Source organism: Mauremys reevesii, linkage group 2 (genome assembly GCF_016161935.1).
Source record: "Mauremys reevesii isolate NIE-2019 linkage group 2, ASM1616193v1, whole genome shotgun sequence".
Lineage (NCBI taxonomy): Eukaryota > Metazoa > Chordata > Testudines > Geoemydidae > Mauremys > Mauremys reevesii.
This window is the reverse complement of record NC_052624.1, coordinates 14,581,709-14,605,420: the sequence shown is the minus strand read 5'-3', so window position 1 is coordinate 14,605,420 and position 23,712 is coordinate 14,581,709. Positions and strand designations below refer to the sequence as shown.

The window sequence follows — 23,712 nt, the reverse complement described above, 5'->3', positions numbered from 1 at the left end:
CTACATGCATCTGATGAAGTGGGTTTTAGCCCACAAAAGCTTATGCCCAAATAAATTTGTTAGTCTCTAAGGTGCCACAAGGACTCTTCGCTGTTTTTGCTGATACAGACTAACACGGATACCAATCTAAAACCTATCATTTCTAAGTTATCCTTAAGACTTTTTTTTTTTGGGTGGAAAAAGTATATTTTTCTAGTCACAAATCAAAAATGGCTAAGTGTATTTAGCTTAACAGGTCTTTACAAATTCATTGTTTGAGTTGAGGCCAGGGACAGAAAAGCTTTAGGGGTAGATTTTCAAAGCCACAAATGGAAGTCAGGTGCCTAACTCCCATTTATGCTTAGAAAATCTTGTTCTTATTCTTAGTCTTGCTCCAATTCATTTAAATAGGAGCAGGACTGAGCCCCATCATTTCAGAAAATTATGAATGATGGAAATATATATGCAAGCTTAACTGCAACTTCTATACTATTAGTAAGTTGAAATCTTAAAGAATCATAGCACAGCTGGCATTTCTTCCAACATCCCTCCTTAATGAGCATTATTTCTATTATACCTTATTTTTTTAAAAAGGCATCAACCTACCTTCAGATTCTGGAAGTACAATTCATACCACTTAGTCATCTAGCTACTTGTTTGCAAGATGCAAATCAGATAATTAGGTATCTAAGTGCTTTCAATTATGGACACAAAGGAGGAAGAGTAGTCTTGTGGTTATAGAGCAATAGATGGGAACTATGGCGGTCTAGATTCAATTTCCAACTCTGCTACAGCTTTCCTTGAACAAATTGCAATCTCTCTGTGCCTTACCTCCTTGTCAGTAAAATATTTAGACTCTAAGCTCTGTGGGGCAGTTACTTTTAACAAAAAAATTGTACAGAACCTAGCATAGCAGGGTCCTGGTCCACGACTGGAGATCCTAGGCACTATTGCAACATAAATAAATGAATGAATGACTTCCCTAACAGACAGGCTGTTGTGAAGAGAAATTTATTACTGATTGTAAGGTATTCACAGATATTACAATGTTATGGGTCATGTATGTACCTAGATAGAATTTTTTGTCCACAATTAATTGTAAAATCAGAGACCACTTCTCAAAAATCATATCCCAAACATTTTAAATGAAGAAATTCAATAAATTAGGACTGTGGATGGGCTTCTCCCCCCAAGACACTTTTGCTTGTGCTGTCTTCATTTTTCCCCATAATACTCAAACCAAGGCCAGGAAGCTTTCTTATTAATATTCCACGTCCTCAGTTGCTTCACTATTTATCATTGATACACTTGTCAAGGGAATGTTTCCTTTTGAGAGGACAGCCTTGTAAATAGCATATGTCACTCCTGTTGGTTTAAATCAAGGGTCGGCAATCTCTGGCACGCGGCTCACCAGGGAAGTACCCTGGCAGGCCGGGCCAGTTTGTTTACCTGCCACGTTGGCAGGTTCGGCCGATCGCGGCTCCAACTGGCCGCGGTTCGCCGTACCATGCCAATGGGGGCAGCGGGAAGCCGCAGCCAGCACATCCCTCGCCCGCGCTGCTTTCCGCCGCCCCCAGGCGGAATTCCCAGGGCAGATGGCTGGGAATCAAAAATTAAAGCTCAGCTAATTTCTGAGGGCAAACCTAATGGTCTTTCACTATGAGATCACACACAGCTAGAAGGGGAAGAGCTCAGCCATCTTATCAACTTGCAGTTTTCCCACATAAATATTTTCAGATATGTTGTCAGCCCTCTCAAATCCTCCCTTTCTCTTTCAAACACATCTTGTTACCACACACAACCAACTCCACATAGGGAGAGAAAGACTATGACACAATTTCTAGAACCATGTGGCACCTCCTGATCTGCCAAACATTGACACACAGGGTCAGATACTGCTTTTGATTACATCTCTGCAACTCCTGTGAGTTTTATAGTGGTTGGCACTTGTGTAACGGGGAGAGAAGCTGGTTCAGAAAGTCTGATTTCACATCTGGCATAGCTTACAGTGCAAGAATGTTCTCTCATGTAAGTTATTGTCAGTACAGTAACAAGCTTGATTTCCAAAGTGTGGCTTAACTTTTTTTTTTTAAAGATATTTTTCCTAAAAATCTGCAGGAAAATGGACCAACTAATTCCCTGGCAATCTCATTGGAACTGAGCACTGTTGTCAGGAGTAGGAGGAGGTATTCGTTATTATTATTTGAATACAGTATTAGCGTGCCAGAAGTATGTAGCGCAATTGCTGAGAGAATATAGACAACCACTTATCTGGGGACTCAAATTTAGAAGATGCCGAGCACACTGAACTTCCTTTGAAACTAGTGAGAGTTGAGGGTCCTGGGCATCTCTTGGGGACACTTAACTCCAGCAGGACCCTGATTTACTTTACACATGGCACGATGTAAGAAGAGATAAGATTAGTCAAAGGGGAAGTTTTCACAAGATAAGGCTCTGAAATTGCATGTTTTCTCAATCCATGTATCATGTTAGTTTTCCTCTTTTTTTTTTAACTTAGAATTTCTAAGGTTGATGTGGGAAACATAAGCCTCCCATGTGGAAAATCATCTACTCTTAGGCAAAATTTTGAATTATGTTAAGATTCTATAGTACTGAATATGCCAATTCTGAGGTGAATTTGTTCAGCACTGAATGGTCCCAAAATGTGTCTGCCACCTACACAATCAGGTACATTATATGTAATATTTTGTTATATTCAAATAAACCTCACGGAACACTGTTTCTGCATGGCAAATATGAGAATACAGTTTCTACGCTTCTGCCAAGAAATGCATCTCAAAAAGAGTTATAATGCAGAACAAACATGGAATATTGACTTTATTGTATCTTTTGACCCTCACTTTTGCTTTCTCTAGTGCAAACCGCCTGCAAGGCTGACACTGTGGCCACTCCATGGGTGAAATTCACCCGTGCAGTGGGCCAGCACAAGGCCTATGTACTACATAGGCACAGTTGCCAAGTTCTGTGCCACTCCCTGTGTGATATATTTCACCAGTGAGAAGGTCACTTATTTCCTCCTCAGGCTGCCCATCAGCAGCAGGACAGGTGTGAGGGAGGCAGAAACCTATCTATCCCTCCCCACAGGAGGAGGTGGACACAAATGGGGTGACGGTAGAGCCTACAGAACATGCTATTGAGGGATTCAGGGACCAACTGTGGAGGAGGAGGAGATCTGGGGGCTTGTTCAAGGAGAGGGTGGAGGAAATGACAAGAGAGCCTGAGGCAGCCAGTGGCAGATTTGGATACAGGATGAGGCCAGGACTAGGCGCCATTATTCTGCCCCCAACCCTATTGCTACAGCCTGCTCCCTTTGGTTCACATCCTCATACCTGGTCACTGCCGACTGTCCTTGCTCCCCTTGTGCCACCACAGCCTGTTCCTGTCCCCGCCTCCATTCTAACCCTGCCCCCTTCCTGCACTCGCTCCCCTGGCTTTTCTCTGCAACTCCCAGCCAGAGTCACTTCTGGAGCCTGCTGATTCCTCTTTCTCTTCCATGCCACCAGTTTCATGCTGACTGGGCACCAGCAAGGTGAATGTTGAGAGCAGCGGAGTGTCAGAACATCTCTGATGGCTGCGAGGAGTAATTGTCGGATAATCCTGCGCAGTCCCTGTGGGATGCACAGGATTCTAGCAGGGCTGCCAAATGTGTGAGTGTCATGCCCAATGCATTAAACTTGTCAGTCCTGCTTCAATCCCACTTTATCCCTGAAAATAGGTTCTAAGTGCTGCACAGGTCTCATGCTGGCCCTTTGCTTCTGGGTGAATTTAACTGGTATAAGGAACTTCCATTACCTTCAATGACCATCCCATGAACTGATCAGCTGCAAGATTAGGCATTTGTGCATTCAAATGGCAGACAGACTGCATGCCCATGTGAGGGGCATTTTCTTTTAAATAAGGAATACTTATTAAAAAGTCATTGAAACTAGGTCCCACAATTCACTATGATTGGCAAGTCCATGGGGAATTGTGCCTTCTGCTGCTGATTGTTTTGCTATCCTCCCAACCCACCGTTTGTCTGTTTTGTTCACCTGCCAATGCACCTACGTGGTGCCTTCACTAGTAAAAAATGTGTGTTCTTACCATGTTAGTTAACACATGGAAACTAACACCAGGTAAAATCCTGGTGAGGAGAAGGCAGTCTGTAGTTTTCGCATGAGTTAACAAATGGAAAGGGAGCCTAGGTTTCGCCTAAACCTGCTAACACACCTTAAAAGTGCAGTTGCCTTTTCTTCATGAGGGCTTTACCTCCTGTTAGTTACACATTAGCTAACACACCTTTTTTCCTACTGAAGAAAAGGTCGTAAAATCTCAGGGGCAGGAACCTTCTTCCTTTCAGACCCAGAAAGATGCATGCTGGGGCAGCTTTAAAGAATCCCATAACAACATTTGCTTTGTGGAATTGGAATAAAACGAGACAAAATGCTCATATTGTTCTGAAGTACAGTAATAATTTTGGTTATATCCTGTAGATTTTTAATAACTATTTCATTCTCATGGACTCCTCCATGTGAAAAGGTCTATTTTTTCCCTTCAGCTCCCTGCATTGTCATCACACTGTTCTTGTACGCTTTTCATAACAAAGGTGAGATGAAATTCAGCACATGATTTTAAGATATTGTCCAAACAATACAAACAGGGTTTCACTGCTGTTTGGGAACAACTGATTACAGCAGATTGTGCAATTACTGGCAAAGCAAACAGAAATCACCTCACTAATCAACAAGGAATACAAATGTAGAAAATTAAAGTAATCACAAGCCATCAACATTTACCTCAGACAAGTTTTTAAATTGTCACTTAAAAACAATCAAACACAAGGGCACGATTCAACTTAGTTCTTGATCTGGGGATAGCTGAGTAGCAAGATTTTCTAGTTTCAAATTGCTAATCTCAAAACCAAGGATTGTTAGATTTTAATGCACACAGCAGTCAGATTTCTTCTAAGTTTAATGTAGAAATCTTAGAACAAAGCATTTCCAGGAAACTAATTGGGAAAGTAATGCTCTGTGTCTGATTTCAGCACTCTGTGGAAAATGATGCTTCACTTAATGACTGAACACCTGTGAACAGCTCTCAAACTAATACACAGGAAGTTGTCCCCAAAGGAATACAAGTCTCTAAGTACAAGCAAATCAGATCACGCCAACAGCAACAGCACATTCTGTTACATCTCCATTCACAAAGAAGTGGGATAATCCTCCTGATACAATTTGCTGGCCAGGAGACTTAGTAAAACATTATTTCACTTCCACAAGAACAACTACAAAATCCCAATTAGTGGACCCTATCTGAGTAGCTGACAGCCTTAGTAATCTTGCTGGTTAGCATCTGGCAACACAGTCAAGTCTGTTTCTCTCTATAGGGTTTTCAAACTATTTTGTAGTTCACTCCAGGTCTGAGCAATATCTGGTGCTATAATAGCAGAACAGGTTCTCTGGGAAGTGTGGGTGGGACAAACCCAATCTTCTCTGCTAGAGTTTTAGTAGGTGACACTCAGCCAGAGGGACAAGTGGGGATGTATGGGTCAAGACCTGTGAATTAGATATTTTGTATGCTAGGTAGGAAGTGTTGGGACCTATGTTGCAGATGACTGTCAATACCTCCAGAAGGAAAAGAACAAGATGCCAGTTTCTCTTGAGAAGGTGAATGTTAGACACTTGCGTAAGAAAACATAGTTATAGAGTCATAGAGTTTAAGACCAGAAGGGACCACCAGATCTTCTAGTTCGACCTCCTGTATACCACAGGCAAACACGACCACTACCACTCAGCATCCACACACTAAACCCAACAACCCAAATTAGACCAAAGTGTTACAGCCCACAAGAGGCTAAACTATTATGTGCCACAAAAAAGAATAGGAGGAACCGAGATACACCAAGGCCTGATGCCCCCGCAGTGGCAGAGGAACGATTGAGATAAAGCCTGATAATCTTGGCAAGTGACCTACACCTCATGCGCAGAGGAAGGTGAAAAACTTTCAAGTTCACTGCCAATCTGACCTGGAAGGAAATTCCTTCCCAACCTCACATATGGCAAAGAGTTGGACCATGAATATGTGAGCAAGAACCAGCCACCTAAGCTCATGAGAGACAGAATACTCAGTGCCACCTCAGAACACTAGCCCACTCCGTTCAGTGTCCCATCTCTAGATGTGCCCATCTTTGATGCTTCAGAGTAAGAAGAGCAAAAAACAAAAAACAAAAAAAAACCCCACACCCCAGAATACATTGGAGGAAAAATAAACCCCTTTCTGACTGTTCCCTCAATGTATTTATACAGCCCAATCATATTCCCTCTCAGCCTTCTTTTGGCTAAGCTAAACAAGCCAAGCTCTTCCAGTCTTTTCTCAAAAGACAGACCTTCCATTACCCTAATCATCCTCTTTTCTGCACTGGATCTAGTTTAAACTCATTTTTCTTGAACATGGGTGACCAGAATTGTATACCGTATTCCATATGAGGTCCTACCAGTGTCTTGTACAATGGCATTCATACTTCTCTGTCTCTACTGGAAATGCATGATACATCCTAGGTATCCTAGGATTCCTTATCTTTCTTACACAATGACTTGATGACATTCTGACGTCAAAAAGACATTTGCCTTTTTCTGTTACATCACATTGGTAGCTAATCGACATCCCGTGATCGACCAACACACCAGGGTTTCTTTCCTCCATTGCTGCCAATGCATGAGCCCCGAGCTTACAGCAGGAATTCTTATTATTAGACTCTAAGTGCATGACCTTAAATTATGTACTATTGAATTTCACCCCATTTCTGTTACTCAGGTCTTCAAGCTCTGCCAGATCTTATTGACAATGCCTCCCAACTTTGTATTATCAGCAAATTTTTTCCCTCCTCAGATGTGGTAATTTCCATTTCTGTACAACAGCCATCCTGCCTTCATGCCCTTGGTCCATATTATCATCCTTACTGAAAACTGAGGCAAAGTATTTAGTTTTGGGCCCATACTGAGATTATCTTTAAATTTCCTTCCCATTCATTCATCTCTTGACTGAGGCAGTCTCTCCAACTATCACTTGTCTCAGACAGAAATTTGTGGAGAAAAACATCTTTTACCACGCTCAATTTGTTTTAAGCCAGGGATAAAACACAGAAGTGGACAATTGACCAATGTCTTGGAATGATCTTCCCATTGATACTGCAGGCTTTGGATGCTGCTGCCATTCAGATTCTTTAATGGAGAAGCTGGTGCCGCATTTCCCCGTCAAAATTGCAAAGCTGAATAAAGGGTCCAGAGATGAGAGAACAAGGAGCAATGGTCTCAAGTTGCAGTGGGGGAGGTCTAGGTTGGATATTAGGAAACACTATTTCACTAGGGGGGTGGTGAAGCACTGGAATGGGTTACCTAGGGAGGTGGTGGAATCTCCTTCCTTAGAGGTGTTTAAGGCCTGGTTTGACAAAGCCTTGGCTGGGATGATTTAGTTGGTTTGATCCTGCTTTGGATTAGATGACCTCCTGAGGTCTCTTCCAACCCTAATATTCTATGATTCTATGAGATCATGCCTGGTGGCAGTTGGTTCTAAACTGCCCTCCTGAGTCAACCATCAGGATTCCGTATTTTTCTTACATGACTTGATGACATTCTGAAGTCAAACCCATTCAGCCTTTGCTTTTGCTCTTGACAAACGTGTCATTGAAAACTCAGATTGTAGCCTCACCTTTTTCTGAGCTCCAACTGCAGTGAGCATTTCCATGGATGACATTTCAAGAGCTAGCAGTGGTCAGCACTGATGACTTGAAACAATGCTACCCTTCATCAGATGACAAAGGGAGTAAGATTTCAGTCTCTAATGCTTTGATGGCCTCACACAGTTCAGAACAGAAAGCAATTTGATTGTTTGGTTATAATAAGAGCTTTTGGTTGTATTGGGCTAATTTTGGCCCATTAACGACTGTGATCAAAGTCAAAGGTATACTTTTGTAAGCAGAAGCTCATCTCAAGTTCGTCAGTGTCTGCTGTCTGCAGTCCCACTTTCATTTGAAGAGAGGCAGGAAGTTCTGGTACAGCCACCTTCCTTCAACCAAGAAAAGATCCAGATTGAAGTCCATAAGCTGAAGTCAGGGATGGCACCAGGGGTTTATAAAATCACATCCGTGTTGCTGAAGATAGGTGAAAGTATTATTGCACTGTGGCTGCAGAAGCTCTGCCAGACCACCTGGCGCACTACTATCACCCCCAATGATGTTATTAAGGTGTTGTTCTGCTTCTGTTAAAAAAGGCCGAGAAGGCAGACAATAGAGGTGTTAGGCTGTTATCAGTCCCAGGGAAAGTCTTCGCTTGTGTGTTAACGCCTCAAATGCTCTTTGTGGCACATATTGGGATAACTCAGTGCAGCTATAGGGTATGTCTACACTACCCGCTCGATCTCCGAACGTGCGCTCCGTCAACTCCGGAACTCCACCAGGGCGAGAGGCAGAAGCGGAGTTGACAGGGGAGCGGCGGCCGTCAATCCTGTGCTGCGAGGACGCGAAGTAAGTCAGTCTAAGTCGATCTAAGATACGTCAACTTCAGCTACGCTATTCTCGTAGCTGAAGTTGCGTATCTTAGATCGACCCCCCTCCTGTAGACCAGGCCTTAGATCTGGTTGTTCCGCTGTCAACCAGATCTTTAGTTTGAAACAACTTTGTGAAAAGATGACTGAATTCAATAAGCCATGCACAACACTTGTTATAAACTCCCATCTGACCTCTGATTCAGTGCATTGAGCAAGTTTGTGGGACCTGAGGAGGTGACTCTGTGTCCCTGGGGAGATAATGTCATTGAAAAAAGAGCTCTATAATGGAATGGCAAGTTGCATCTCAGTCAATGGCCGATACATGGCATGGTTTCCTATCTCCCCAGGAGTTTGGCAAGGCTAGATTCTGTCACCATCATTGTTCAATATTAGCATTAATTGGTTAATGGATAAGGTTGAGGAGGCAGCTGTTGGTGATGTTGAGCTGAACACCATTCTGCTTCAATACACTGATGAGATTGTCTTGTTGGCTCAGTCTGGTGAACTGCTGAACCTGATGGCCGATCTAGTTGGGTAAGAAGCAGCACACAATGGTTTGGTGTTTAAGCCGGATAAAACTCAGTCCCTGGTCATTACCATCAAGCAACCTCTAGATTACAATCAGATCAGTATTAACCTGTCTGGGCCGAACATTGAACAGGTGGCAACTGTCAAATATATGGGCAGTGACATAGGCAGTACTTCAGCAGCCTCTACGGGGATGTTGCAACATCAAGCTTGCTACAAAGCTGCAAATCTATAGAATGACAGTTATATCAACTCTATTACACAGAAGTTAACTGTGGGCACTGATGAAAGCAGAAGAACATCGTACTGATGTTTTCAATTCTTGTTATCTCCATCAGCTGCTCCATATCAAGAGGACAAGATCAGAAATGAGGATATTTAAAGCCAAACCCAGCAACTGCCTCCATCAGCATGTTTGGTTTTGGTGGCTTTCTTGGTATGGATATATTATTAGAATGGAAAACCAAGAAATTCCAAAGTGTTTACCAATGATTGCCGCCACACGGCTAGTGATCATGTGGGTGCCAAAATCTTTGGAGGTGTGATAAGATTGCCAGTTATGGACATAAACTGAATATCCAGCCAGACCAGCTTAATGACCTAGCAAGAGATGTAGGTGGTGCTTAATCTGCAAGGAGACCATGTCTTTTGGGATTTGCCGGGGTGGTGGTGGTGGTGATGATGATGATGATGATATTACAGAAGCTGCTTTGGTGATGACTGGTTGATGATCTTTTGGAGATGGATGAAGATTATGTGCCTGTACTGATATAATAAGCTGACACAGATACCATTGACTAAGTGAATTTGTTGAGTGTACTGCAGATGTTTACAGAAGTTGAAAAAGTGACTACTCTTTTTTTTATTGAGCATTTCCAGAGATAGATTAGGGCAATTATTCATCTTCTCCAAAAAGTCTTTCATGAATGGTTCTCGAGGGTACTGTTCTGTTCCGTCCTTGTACAATGTGTACATAGATCCATTGGGGTATGGTTAGTGAAGAAGTTACTGATTGAAATTCCTGAAGTATTTGAATGACATCTTGAAGTTCTCTAAGTATTTGAATGACACCGGTCTCTAGACTGCCATTTTTTTTGTGAACCTGCTAGTTGAATGGAATGACATATACAGTATCAACAAAACTTGGGGAATGGATTAGAGCTAGCTGTCTGAAACTCAAACTAGGTAAGGCTGAGATAATGTTACTAGATTGGAGAAAACGACTGAAAGGAACATCAAGCACTACAAAAACATACATGGTTGATGGAGTCTACCTGCTCCTGTAAAAATTCACAGCATTGGGTTTTGTTGTATCTTCAGCTGTTTCTGGATGCCTACATACAGAGCTGGGCAAACACCCTAAAAAAAACCATTCACAAACATTTATTTGAATTCCACACAGTTCTTAACTTTGGCCATGTTCATGCTCCTTTATTAATCTGCTATGTTTGAACAAGAATATTTTGATAAGTTAGATGTACTCAAGTTAGCAGGGCCTGATGTAATATATCCTAGAGTACTTTAAGGAACTATCTGGTATTATCTTTGATAACTCATGGAGGATGGGTGAGGTCCCAGAGGACTGGAGAAGGACAAATATAGTACCTAACTTCTATACCTGGAAAGATACTGGAACAAATTATTAAAAAATCAGTTTGTAAAAGCCTAGAGGATAAAAGTGTTAAGTAAATAGCAAACATGGATTTGTCAAAAACAAGTCATGCCAAACCAATTTAATTTCTTTCTTTTGATAGGGTTATTGGCCTAGTGGATATCACATATCTTGATTTTATTAAGGCTTTTGACACAGTCCCATATGATATTCTCATAAGAACACTAGGGAAATGTGGTTGAGATGCATTACTATATGGTGGGTACATATCTGGTTGAAAGATCATACTTAAAGAGTAGTTATCAACGGTTTGCTGTCAAACTGTGGGGATATATCTAGTGGGGTCCTACAGGAGTTTGTCCTGTGTCCAGTATTAATGACTTGCATAATGGAGTGGAACGTATGCTTATAAAACTTGTGGATGATATCACCCAGGGAGGGGTTGCTAGCACTTTGGAGGACAGGATTAGAATTCAAAATGACCTTGACAAATTGGAGAATTGGTTTGAAATCAACAAGATGAAATTCAATGAAGACAAGTGCAAAGTACTACATTTGGGAAGAAAAAAAATCAAATGAACATCTACAAAATGGGAAATAACTGGCTATGCAGTAGCACTGCTGAAAAGGATCTGGGGGTTATAGTGGATCACAAATTGAATGTGAGCCAGCAATGTGATGCAGTTGCAAAAAAAAAAAGGCTAATACTATGCTGGGGTGTATTAATAGGAGTATCATATGTAGCATCTTGGAGGTAACTGTCTGCTCTACTGTGCAGTGGTGAGGCCTCTGCTGGAGTACTGTGTCCAGTTCTGGGTGCCACACTTTAAGAAAGATGTGGACAAATTGGAAAGAGCGCAGAGGAGAGCAAGAAAAATTACACAAGGTTTAGAAAACCTGACCTATGAGGAAAGGTTAAAAAGACTGGGAACATTTAGACTTGAGAAAAGAAGACCAAGGAGGGACCTGATAACAGTTTTCAAATATATTTATTAAGGGCTGTTATTAAGAGGACAATGATCAGCTGTTCTTCACATCCACTGAAGGCAGGACAAGAAGTAATGGGATCAATCTGCAGCACTGGAGATTTAGGGTAGATATTAGGAAAAACATTCTAATTATAAAGATAGTTAAGCACTGGAATAGGCTTCAAATGGAGATTGCAGAATCCCCATCACTGGAGGTTTTTAAGAACATGTTAGACAACCACTTGTCAAGAATGGTCTAGTTGTATGTGGTCCTGCCTCAGTGCAGGGGGCTGGACTAGGTGACCTCTTGAGGTCCCTTCCAGTCCTATCTTTCTACGATTCTAAGTTTTTGTTTGTATAAATCTTTGTATAAATGGCTATTCTTTGTGTGAGTATAGGTATGTACATTAGAACAAGGGTAATTGTGTATAAACACTGTTTTTGTCTATCTGGTGCAAATCAGAATGATATCACACTTATTTAAGCTTCAGACTTTTTACAATCTCTGAATATATTCCTAGTTGAGATCAACTGTGGGTTTACACTGACCATCATCCTGCGTCATATGCACATAAAAATCCATGTTCGCTGTAAATTGACTGCATTAGATTTGTCTTTAGTAGTACACTTGCAAACTAGATAGGTGTATCCAGTATTTGAGCAGACTCCTGGAAAGGTCCTTCCCATCAGTCCTAGGTTTTAATGAGTGTGCATTTTGCTTTTTGGCCATTTCCTCCAACACGTCTGTTGCTATGCTGTTAACATGGTCTTATTGTATTGCAATGTGTTTAAAAACCCTTTTTTATTTTTTTGTTAAATTGGAACATTCCTTTGAGATGTTTTGAGGCCCATTATCAGAGATCATCCTTCAGGATTCTATATCTGGCAAAAATAGCCTCCAGTATGTGGATTACTGTGGAATTTTGGTGTCCAGGCTTTGATATCCAGAATCTAGTTTACTAATCCACAATTATGAGACAGTAACTGCTCTTCCATAGGCATAAATCAGTGTCAAAGGTCTGTCACAGAGCTGAATAAGTGCCTCAAAAATATCCCTCAAATATTTTCTTAAATAATGCACGGGACATAATTTATGTCCTCTTTGTGTTCTTATCATTTAGATTCTAGTAAGCTAATTTCCTAGCAGAAATGTTTGTAGAAATAGAATTTTAAGTGCATATCAGTGAATATTTGCTGAAAGAAAATTCTAAACTGGTTGTGTCAGTATTGGAAAATTGATTGTAAGAGTTACATTAGTACAACCATAAAACACAGATGATACCGTGTGACTGACATCTCCAATGAAAAATCAGCCAACACACCTTGAATTTTGAATATTGACAATAAATTGCTCATGAACAATTGGCAAATCAATAATTTTTAAATGACTCATTATCAATAACAAACACACTGCTACCCCAATATAACACGACCCGATATAACACGAATTCAGATATAACACGGTAGAGCAGCACTCTGGCGGGGCAGGGCTGCGCACTCTGGTGGATCAAAGCAAGTTCGATATAACGTGGTTTCACCTATAATGTGGTAAGATTTTTTGGCTCCCAAGGACAGCGTTATATTGAGATAGAGGTGTACAATTGAGAAAGTCAGACAAATGGCTCATCTGTTTCTTTGGAACAGTTAATTCATCCTTTCAGTCCCCGACTCAGTTCAGTGGCTGTAGATTTAGTTCTCAAAGGACAGAAGAAATTAAAATTAAAAGGAAAAAATTGCATAGGAAAATCAGAGCATGTCACTGTGCCAATTCTGAGTCATACAGCGTGGGTAAACAATATAGCCTGTAGAGGAGCATCTGTTAAAATCTTCAAAAATCAGTGCAGGACTTTCATAAACATCATCGGAAAATGAGTTGGGGATCAGAAAGATGCAAGAGGAAAAGCTGTCAACTGGGATCGCTATAGACAAGTGACTTCCTTGGGTCAGTTAAAGTAACTTGAGTGCCTCAACTAAGAGGCAATTTTTGGTTAACTAAATGGATTTGCAAAAGCAAAACTTAAAATATATTTTAAGAAACCAAAAGGTCTAGATAACCAGAAAGACTTGAGTGTAAATGTTCAGTGTGACATAGTGTTACATGTACATTACTCAAAGGGATAATACATAAACTTTCTGTAATACATGAACTGTACATAAACTTTCTGGGTCAGATGCTGACTTTGGATACACAAGTCACTCTTATTAAATGAGAGGTTTCCACATGGTGGACAGAATTTTAGCTTGGGCTCTCAGTTTTACTCCCTTTGGTATTAATTAAATGCTACCCATGTAATGCTATAATAGGTATGTATTTATAACAACTGTGAAACTCATTTGAAACTGTTTATAATGAAGCCGCATTAAAGCTCCAAATTGTTCCAATGCATTCGATGTGCAAATTGCAATTCTTCTTACTAAGTAATGATAATACTCAGCACTCATGTGGTACTTCCTATTTTCCAAAGCACTTTACAGACATTGATTTCTGAAATTAATCCTCCGAATGCCCATGAAGGTAATGCCCATGAAAGGGTAATTCCTGTTATCCCCATTCTGCAGATGGAGAAACCAAGGCAGAAATGTTATGTGACTTGACCAAAGCCACAGATGGGAGCCATTCTCGGGATTATAACTCAGGAGTTGGTGGTCAAACCAATCTTGTGGTCAAACCATTAAACCATGCCTTGCTCTGTCATTGAAGCTATTCTGTGAAAAATAAATTCATTCTCTTTATGAGGTTTCTCAGAATATATAGGCGGAAGAGAGAGAGGTATAATTTAATGAACCTGATAAAATCTTTTAAAGCTCTGGGGAAGCCCTGATCAAGCAATGCATGTAAGCACCGTCATAACATTAAACACTTGAGTAGCCCCAGTGAAGTGCTTTTTTGGATTGGGGTCAAAGAAAGTACAGTTCTCCCTAGACACAAGGTTCTGGTGTAAAATGGAAAAACAGCATTTGTTAAAAGTAAATAAATGACATATGTGTAGGGCTTCACCAGCCTTAGGCACAAATATGTCAAACTAGTAAGAGTGCCAAGGAGATAATTGCGACAATTAGCCCATTTTTGATACACTCTAGTTAAAAATTCCTGCTCATCTGTAAAAAAAAATAGAAGCCTTGGCCCAGTGTATTTAGTCTTAAGTGAATTCACCAGCCATGTTCATAAGCTGCAGATACAGGCTCAAAGCCCACATCCAAGCACTCTGGTACTTTGGGATTTACATGGTTTGCAGCTGGTCCTTATCTGTAACCAGCACCCAAAGACCCTGAACTTGGGGGGAAGAAAGGGTGAAAATCTGGATCTATCATTCTTGTAGTGTGGGCATGCCTTTATTTGGCCTTGCTGTCTAGTTTTAAAGATTTCCTGGTCAGGAAAACTAAGAACAGTGAATTTCAATATCTGAAGGCATGAGGGAATCAGATTCTTTTGTAAGACTTTGTCCTGGAGAAACCACTTTCAGTCCTAGAAAACTTTTCATGCCTTCATCTCCTGGACTCCTTCCCTTGTAAATACTTGGAAGATGGTACTGAACATGTTGTTATGTACCTCTGGCAGCCTCGCTAGGGAACCATGCCAGGGGATAGCTTCTCTAATCTGCTGAAAGCCTAGTGGGCTGAGGTCATGTGCCACCCAGTCGGAGGTAACCAGACCTGGTGCGAGCCTGGAGTGTGGAATGAGATGTGAAATGCTAAGAGACAGAGTGAGTTCTTATGGCTGAAAATGAAGTGTGACTTAAATTAGCACTGTAACACCTCCATGTAATGATACAAAGTTGCTTTTCATTTTGGCACACTGGTTGCCAGAGGATGCTCAATGAGATACCAAGCATTGCATTTTACATCTAGGTTCATGTAAGGTTGCTTCTTACCGTCAGAACAATGCCTGTCATTTTACAAGTGCAAGTACTGGCAGACTTAACAGGACAGAGGGGGAACCTGGTTAACATTAAGAGATGAAGGTCATTTCATTTACGCCAATAAGGTTGAAAGGGAAATGTAATTGTACGTTTGCTATTATGCTACACTGAGATTTCTCTATGGCAAATGAATTCACATAGGTACTTTTGCTGATTGTTTTGCATTGAAAGGAGCTGTTAGTCATAACAACTTGTAAATATTTTAAGTCATCACCATGAATTTGAATGTCAACTAACTTCATCTACATTCCTGCATGCTGCATAATCAACACAAGAAACATAATATTTCAAAAGTGATACTTACATCTACAATTAGGAAGTCGAGCCAGCACCAGGCATTGGTGAAATATTTCTTGAAGCCATAAGCCACCCATTTCAGAAGCATCTCCAGGACAAAGATGTAAGTGAAAATTTTGTCAGCATATTCCAACAGGATTTTAATGTTTTTTCTCTCTTCAAGGTAAATATCTTCAAATGCCTGGAAGTACAAAGCATTGCTTTAGAACTGCTCTGCAGTGGAAAATGTTCATATTATAGTGCAAGTCTACAGTATTGTTTGATTTGATGTCACTTATACCAGAAGCCACAGTAAATGTATATCTTGTATTTTTAAATGTAATGAGTAATTATCTGTTTTCCTGTAGGCAATTGTTCATTATGAAGATGCACTTAAAACTGTATCTTGGTGGCCAAGCAGAAATATTAGGATTTACGTAATGGAGGTGTCTTTTCTGGATAACCTGACTGTTAAATAGAAGGAAATCCTAGGCATGAAAGCTGTATTCATTTCCCTTTATTTTTATACAGTAAATTGATTTTGGGGGAGATTTTCAAAAGCATTGATGTGGCAACAGGAGTTGTGCTTTTAAATCCCTTATGCACTTTTGAAAATCCCTGTAACTCATTGACCACCTCCCATGCACCACCTTGTGGCCTGAGGTGCTCTGGAGATGCCCTGCCTCAGTTTCCTTTTTCTTCAAGGGGCTTCTCAAATAAACTCCAGCCTTCTTGAGTATTTATAGCTCTTTAGAGGGTTAATTTATTACAAAGTGTCCCACAACCATATTCCAGATTTCCCCAGAACAGTCCAAACAGTATATTCAATCTGATGAAGTCCCAGTAGATTTTACACCAGTATTATCAACGCATTATCATATGCCCCCTTCATTCTAGGAGACCATGTTTTTTAAGGAATAGAACATAGAGCAGAGGACAGGTAACTATGGTGATTGCTTGTTTTATTCCTTGCCCTATCACTGATTTGCTATGTGACCCTTCCAACCCTAATAATCTATGATTCTAACCTTGGCTAAGCTAGTTAACCCTTATTTCTAGTTTACACAGCTGTACATTGGGGATAATAATACTTCTTTCCCAGGCATGTTGATAGGTTTACTTAACATTTGTAAAATGTTTTGAGATCCAAGGAAAAAGTACTATGCTACTCAGAGCTAGTGAAAACTATTACTACCCCATTCAAAATCTAATTAAGATATGAAATAATAGGCATGGCAAAAATAAAATGAATACATAGGCTTATGCTCATAATTTAACTTTTTTTCCCTGAGAAAATATTTTAAATTAACCAGACATCAAGCAGTAGGACACTGATATTTTATATTCTAAATTTACAAGACTCTCTTGTGTCTGAACTGGTTTAGTGTTTGTTAGCCTGACGGAGAGTTTTTAGCACATTGTTTCTAAATAACAATATAAGGCCCCCATCCTGCAAAGACATCTGCATATGCTTAACTTTACATCTGTGAGTGCCATTGACTTCAGTAGTGTTCCTCACATGTGTAAAGTCACCCATGTGCATAAGTGCTTGCAGGATCAGGGCCTAAAGAACAATCACAAATGTGCTGATCTTTTTTTTTTACCTGAATTTGGACTGTGGGGAACACAAAAGGGAAAGAAAAATTGGGGATGAATGAATGGTACAGTGGTCAGTTCCAAACCCAGTCCATATATACAGAGCCTGTATAATTGTTCCAGATAGCAAACTGGTTAATCAGCCCAATACAAATAAGCCAAAAGTCGAATGCTAACATTCTGAACAGCCAAAGGCAGCAATTAAGATTCTCATCCTACTTTGCATAAAAGATAATTTGAGTATGGGGTGAAACCTCTGTGGCAGAGGATCCCAAAGTAGAACTCAGGGCAATAATCATCTAGCCAGGATTGACTGAGGGTACGTCTTCACTACCCGCTGTATCGGCGGGTAGCAATCGATTTCTCGGGGATCGATATATCGCGTCTCATCTAGACGCGATATATCGATCCCCGAACGCGCTCCTGTCGACTCCGGAACTCCACCAACCCGAACGGCGGTAGCGGAGTCGACATGGGGAGCCACGGACATCGATCCCGCGCCGTGAGGACTGTAGGTAATTCGATATAAGATACTTCGACTTCAGCTACGTTATTCATGTAGCTGAAGTTGCGTATCTTAGATTGATTTTCCCCCATAGTGTAGACCAGCCCAGAGTTTGGTAACATCACATGCATGGAAGCAATAAAGGTGTGGTTCTCAATCTTTTCCATACTGGAACCCCATGTTACAACAGAAAAAAATATTTTCAGATCTCTCCCTTCCCCCGCCAGCATAAGAGAAAGGGAGGATGGGCCCAACCTTCCTGGACCTGCTTCTGAACCCCATGCTCTAAGGAACATCTGGGTCACACCTTAAGAAAGAGATTCGTGTCTCTCTGAGCTAGTGAAAGCCAGCAAGGGGCGACCTCCGAACATTCCTTCAGAATGCAACAGTCTTGTCCTCAAGAAATCAACACGTGAGGAAGACAATCTTCACAACTACTGCTCCATCTCTGAGCTCCCCTAACTCATGTGGTGTTTGGCTGCCATTGGACTACTCATGGAGTAAAGTACTACTGCATGGGAGTAAGAGTGGAAGGGTCTGGACCTAAGTTTTTAGTAAACATCTTTGTAAAATGTTGAGACAGGACGGTGAATTTACCAAGGGACAAGACAAGTTTTATTCCCAAACTAATCATCTCTAGGGAAACAAGCAGCAAGGGGTGAGTTTTCCTGAAGTGGAATGTAACTAGCCCATCGTCTCTTTCCTTTAGATACACATACACTTTAAACCTAATGAGAGATTATGCTAAATTTACCAGCGTGCCGCTGCTCAGCAGGATCATGAATATGATGAAAGTTTCGAACCAGTTGTGTTCAACTATTCTGTAGCAGGTTTTCCTCAGCCTCCACCAAATTTTGCCTGAAAATGTTGTGGTGTCCACTGAACAGCAAGGGAAGAATCGGACGCAGACTAAAAGGGGGGAAAAACAGTCAAGAGTAAATAATGATAATATTTGGAGATATACCTATCTGGTAGAGACCCTGAAAGATCATTGAGTCCAGCCCCCTGCCTTCACCAGCAGGACCAAGTATTGATTTTGCCCCAGATCCCTAAGTGGCCCCCTCAAGGATTAAACTCACAACCCTGGGTTTAGCAGGTCAATGCTCAAACCACTGAGCTATCCCTCCCCCCTGGGACCAAGGGCCCACCATGTGTATTTCTCAGATCTGGGACGATTACAAAGCTCCGAGACACTGTAAACTCTTTCCTCTTTCTTTTTTCTATCATCCTCTTCTCCATTTCTCCTTATCTACTCCTGCTTCTACTCCAGTACTAAAGAACTATCAAAACCATTTAGAGATGCCAGTTCTTTCTAGAGCATCCTTCCACTAGTTTTTAATAGTGTAGGGAGTACCGGTAATGCTTTACCAGTGCTACCAGGCCTATCATGTTATGTTGTCTAGACACAAACAGTGTAGCAGGATCAGTGTAATGATTCTTGGCGGTATTTTACCAGTACTCTCAATACCATTCTCAGCTTTGGTGAGGGCAGATTCCTGGCATTAAGGTACCACAGAAGTTATTAATTAAAAAAAGACAATCTGATTAAAAGGGAGGTGAGGGTAGGCTGTTCCAAAGCACAAAGGCCTCAGGCCTCAGACAGAAAGTGCGGCCCAGTGGTTAGGGTACCAGCCTAGAACTTGGGAGCCCTGAGTTCAAATGTGCTCTAGCACAGGTTTCCTGTGTGACTTTGGGCAAGTCACTTAGGCCTGGCCTACACTAGAAAATTGGGTCATCAAAACTATGTCGCTCAGGGATCTGAAAAATCCACATAGCTGAACAGCGTAATTAAGCCCACCTATATCCCTGTGTAGACTGAAGAATTCTTCCATTGACCTAGCTACCACCTCTCAGGGAGGTGGATTACCTGCTGTGATGAGAGAACCCTCCTTTCAAATGTAGACAAGCCTTTGGGCCTCAGTTTCCTATCTGTAAAAGGGGGATAATAGTACTTTCCTACCTCATAGGGGTGTTGTGAGGATAAATACATTAAAGATTGTGAAGCACTCAGATACTATAGAAGAGAAGATCCATATAACTACCTAAAATAAATTCAAAGTGTGTAACAGGTATGGCAATTTCCTGGACAAACCTTAGTGAATGTTAAGAGTATAGCAGTAGAAATATACACTGTCCACCTGACCAGGATAATGATAGTGACTGTGAAATACTAGGAGAAGCTAGAGAGGCTAGAAAACTCAGTAATAATGTGTGACTTCAACTGGGTAAATGTTGCCTCAGGGCATGACACAGAGATAAGATTTCTAAAAACATCATAAATGATTGCTTCTTGGAGCAGCTAGTCCCGGAACCCACAAGGGGAAAGGCAATGCTTGGTTTAGTCCTAAGTGGAGCACAGGATCTGGTCCAAGAGGTAGCTATAGCTGACCACAATGTAATGAAATTTAGCATCCCTGTAGAGGAGGAAATGCCAAAAAAAAACCCATCACAGTGACATTTAACTTTAAAAAGGGGAACTATACAAGCATGAGAATGCTAGTTAGACAGAAAATAAAAATGGCAGTCACAAGGGTAAAATGCCTGTAAGCAGCATGGAGGCCACTTAAAAACCCCGTAATAGAGATTCAGACTAAATATATACCCCAAATCAAAAAAAGACAGTTAGAGAACCAAAAGAATACCACCATGACTAACCAGCAAAGTAGTGGAGGCTGTTAGAGGCAAAAAGGCATCCTTTAAAATTTGGAAGTCAAATCCTAATGAAGAAAATAGGAAGGAACACAAACTCTGGCAAGTAAAAGGTACAAGTATAATATGGCAGGCCAAGAAAAATGTGAGAAGCAACTAGCTAAAGATGAAAAAACTATCAATAAGAATTTTTTTAAGTACATCAGAAGCAGGAAGCTTTCCAAACAGGCAGAGGGGCCACTAGACGACAAAGGTGTTCTAGGAGCACTCAAGAAAGACAAGACCAAGGCAGAGAAGCTAAATGAATTCTTTGCAACAGTCTTCACTGCAGAAGATATGGGGGAGATACCCACATCACAGCTATTCTGTTGGGGTGACAAATCTGAAGTACTGTCCCAAATCGATGTGTCAGTAGAAGAGGTTTTAAAACAAATTGATAAGTTAAACAGTAATAAGTAACCAGGATCAGATGGTATTCACCAGGAGTTCTGAAGGGACTCAGAAATGAAATTGCAGAACTGTAGTAACTTGTCACTGAAATCAGTCTCTGTACCAGATGATTGAAAATTAACTAATGTAACACAGAGTTTTAAACAGGACTCCAGAGGAGATTTTGGGACTTACAGGCTGGTAAGTCTAATGTACCGGGAAAACTGATATAAATGATTATAAAGAATAGAATCATCATACACACAGAAAAGCACAATTTGTTGGGCAAGAGTCAACACAGCTTTTGTAAAGGGATGTCATGCCTCACCAATCTATGATAATTCTTTGAGGGAGTCAACAAGCACGTGGATAAGGGTGATCCAGTCAATATACTGTACTTGAATTTTCAGAATGTCTTTGATAAAGTCCCTTATTAAAGGCTCTTATTAAAACTAAGGTCTGGTCTACAATACAGACCTATATTGGTATAACTGCGTTGCTCAGGGGTGTGAAAAATCCATATCCCAGAGCAATGTACTTATCCCAGCCTAACACCCCAGGTAGACAGTGCTATTTTGGCGGGACAGCTTTTCCCACTGACATAGCTACTGCCTCTCAGGAAGGTGGATTAACTAAGATGATGGGAGAGCTCTCTTTCCTCATCTTAGAGCGTCTTCATTAAAGCACTACAGCCAGGGCCGGCTTTAGGAAGTGCGGGGCCCAAATCGAACAGTTTTGATGGCCCCCAGCAGGGATGACTTTAAAAAAAAAAAACATGTAAAAAAACATGTGGGGCTTGTACTGACTGGACAGTGCTCCGAGTCTTCGGCGTCACTTCAGCGACGGGTCCTTCACTCGCTCCAGCTCCTCGGCAGCACTGAGGGACCCACCACCGAAGACCCAGAGCGAGCAAAGAACCCGCCACCGAAGTGCCACTGAAGACCCAGAGCGCCGCCGGGTGAGAAAATTAAAAAGGCACCTCTAGCCAGGGAAAGGATTCTCACTGGGCACGGGGCCCTCTTAGGCGCGAGACCCGATTCGGGGGAATTGGTGGAATAGGCCTAAAGCCGCCCCTGACTACAGCGATGCAGCGGCACCGATGCAGCATTTTAAGTGTAAACGTGCCCTAGGTAGCCATGGGATAAGAGGGTAGGTTTTCTCATGGATTAGTAACTGGTTGAAAGATAGGAAACAACAAGTAGGAATAAATGGTCAGTTTTCATCAATGGTGGGCAACCCGATGCAGCCTGTCAGGGTAATCCGCAGGCAGGCCACAAGACAGTTTGTTTACATTTGCATGGCTGCCCGCAGCTCCCAGTGGCCGCGGTTTGCAGTTTTCATCATGGAGAGAGGTGAACAGTAGTGTCTCCTAAAGAGCTGAACTGGGACTAGTGCTGTTCAACTTACTCAATGATTTGGAAAACGGGGTGAACAGTGAAGTGGCAAAGTTTGCAGATGATACATTATGCAAGATAGTTCAGTTCAAAGCAGACTGCGAGCAGTTACAGAGGGATCTCAGAAAACTGGGTGACTGGCCGACAAAATGGCAGATGAAATTCAGTGTTGATAAATGCAAAGTAATGCACATTGTAAAACATAATCCCAGCTATACATGCAAAATGATGGGGTCTAAATTAGCTGTTACCACCCAAGAAACAGATTATGGAGTCATGGTGGATAGTTTTCTGAAAACATCTGGTCAATGCACAGCAGCAATCAAAAAGGCTAATGGTATGTTAGGAACTATTAGGAAAGGGAGAGAAAATTAGACAGAAAATATCATAATACCACTATAAAAATCCATGGTGCAGCCACACCTTGAATATTGTGTTAAATTCTGGTCACCCCACCTCAAAAAGGATATAGTGGTACTTGAAAAGGTTCAGAGAAGGGCAACAAGGATGGTGTAACAGGGGTGCTCTCTGCGCCCCGCTGGGTTCACCCTCCTGGCCCTGCTCCCCAATGAGTCAGGACCACTTCAAGCTGGTGCAACACCCGTGCTCTTTATTCCTGTGTCCGGTCCTTACCATCAAGCTCCAACTATTTACAGATTATTTATAGGTTTGGCCTAACACAGGCCACAGTGGCAACAGGGTAGCAGGTTCCTGGCTCCTTCTGAGCCTACTCTCCCCTCCTGGTCTCTGCGCCCCCTCCCCTCCTCCCCCCGTACTCACTTTCACTCAAGCTTTTAGCCCGTTAAGGAGGCTGGCAGGTGCGGCCAGTTTACAGGCCAGCCCTAGCTAGTGGCCCAGCCCCAACCCACTTCCCCTGATTGGGTCGGGAGTAGCAAGAGCTGATTAGGGCTTCCCCTGCAGCGCCCTGCCACAGATGGTCAGTGGTATGGAGCAGCTTCCATGCTAGGAGAAATGAAAAAGATTAGGGTTGTCAGCTTAGAATAGAGACGACTGAGAAAGGATATGATAGAGGTCTATAAAATCACGAATAGTGTGGAGAAAGTGAACAGAGAAGTGTATTTACCTTTTCACACAATACAAAAACCAAGGGTCACCCAATGAAATTAATGGGCAGCAGGTTAAATACAAACAAGAGGAAGTACTCTTTTTCACACAATGGACAACTAACCTGTGGAACGCATTGCTATGGGATGTAGTGATGGCTAAAAGTATAACTGAATTAAAAAAAGAACTGGGTAAGTTGAGGTAGGATAGATCTATCAATGGCTATTAGCCAGGATTGTCAGGGATT

General features: G+C 41.6%; 1 protein-coding gene across 1 annotated transcript in view; it reads right to left on the bottom strand.

Annotated features, from left to right (window-relative positions):
- Positions 1 to 23,712, bottom strand: part of LOC120397007 (sodium channel protein type 5 subunit alpha-like) — a 325,327-nt gene that overhangs the window by 62,697 nt on the left and 238,918 nt on the right. The window contains exons 20-21 of the mRNA XM_039522350.1: positions 18,683 to 18,837; positions 15,856 to 16,029 (exon numbers count right to left, since the gene is read on the bottom strand). Of these exons, the coding sequence (XP_039378284.1) occupies positions 15,856 to 16,029; positions 18,683 to 18,837 (329 nt within the window). The remainder of the gene's footprint in view (positions 1 to 15,855; positions 16,030 to 18,682; positions 18,838 to 23,712) is intronic.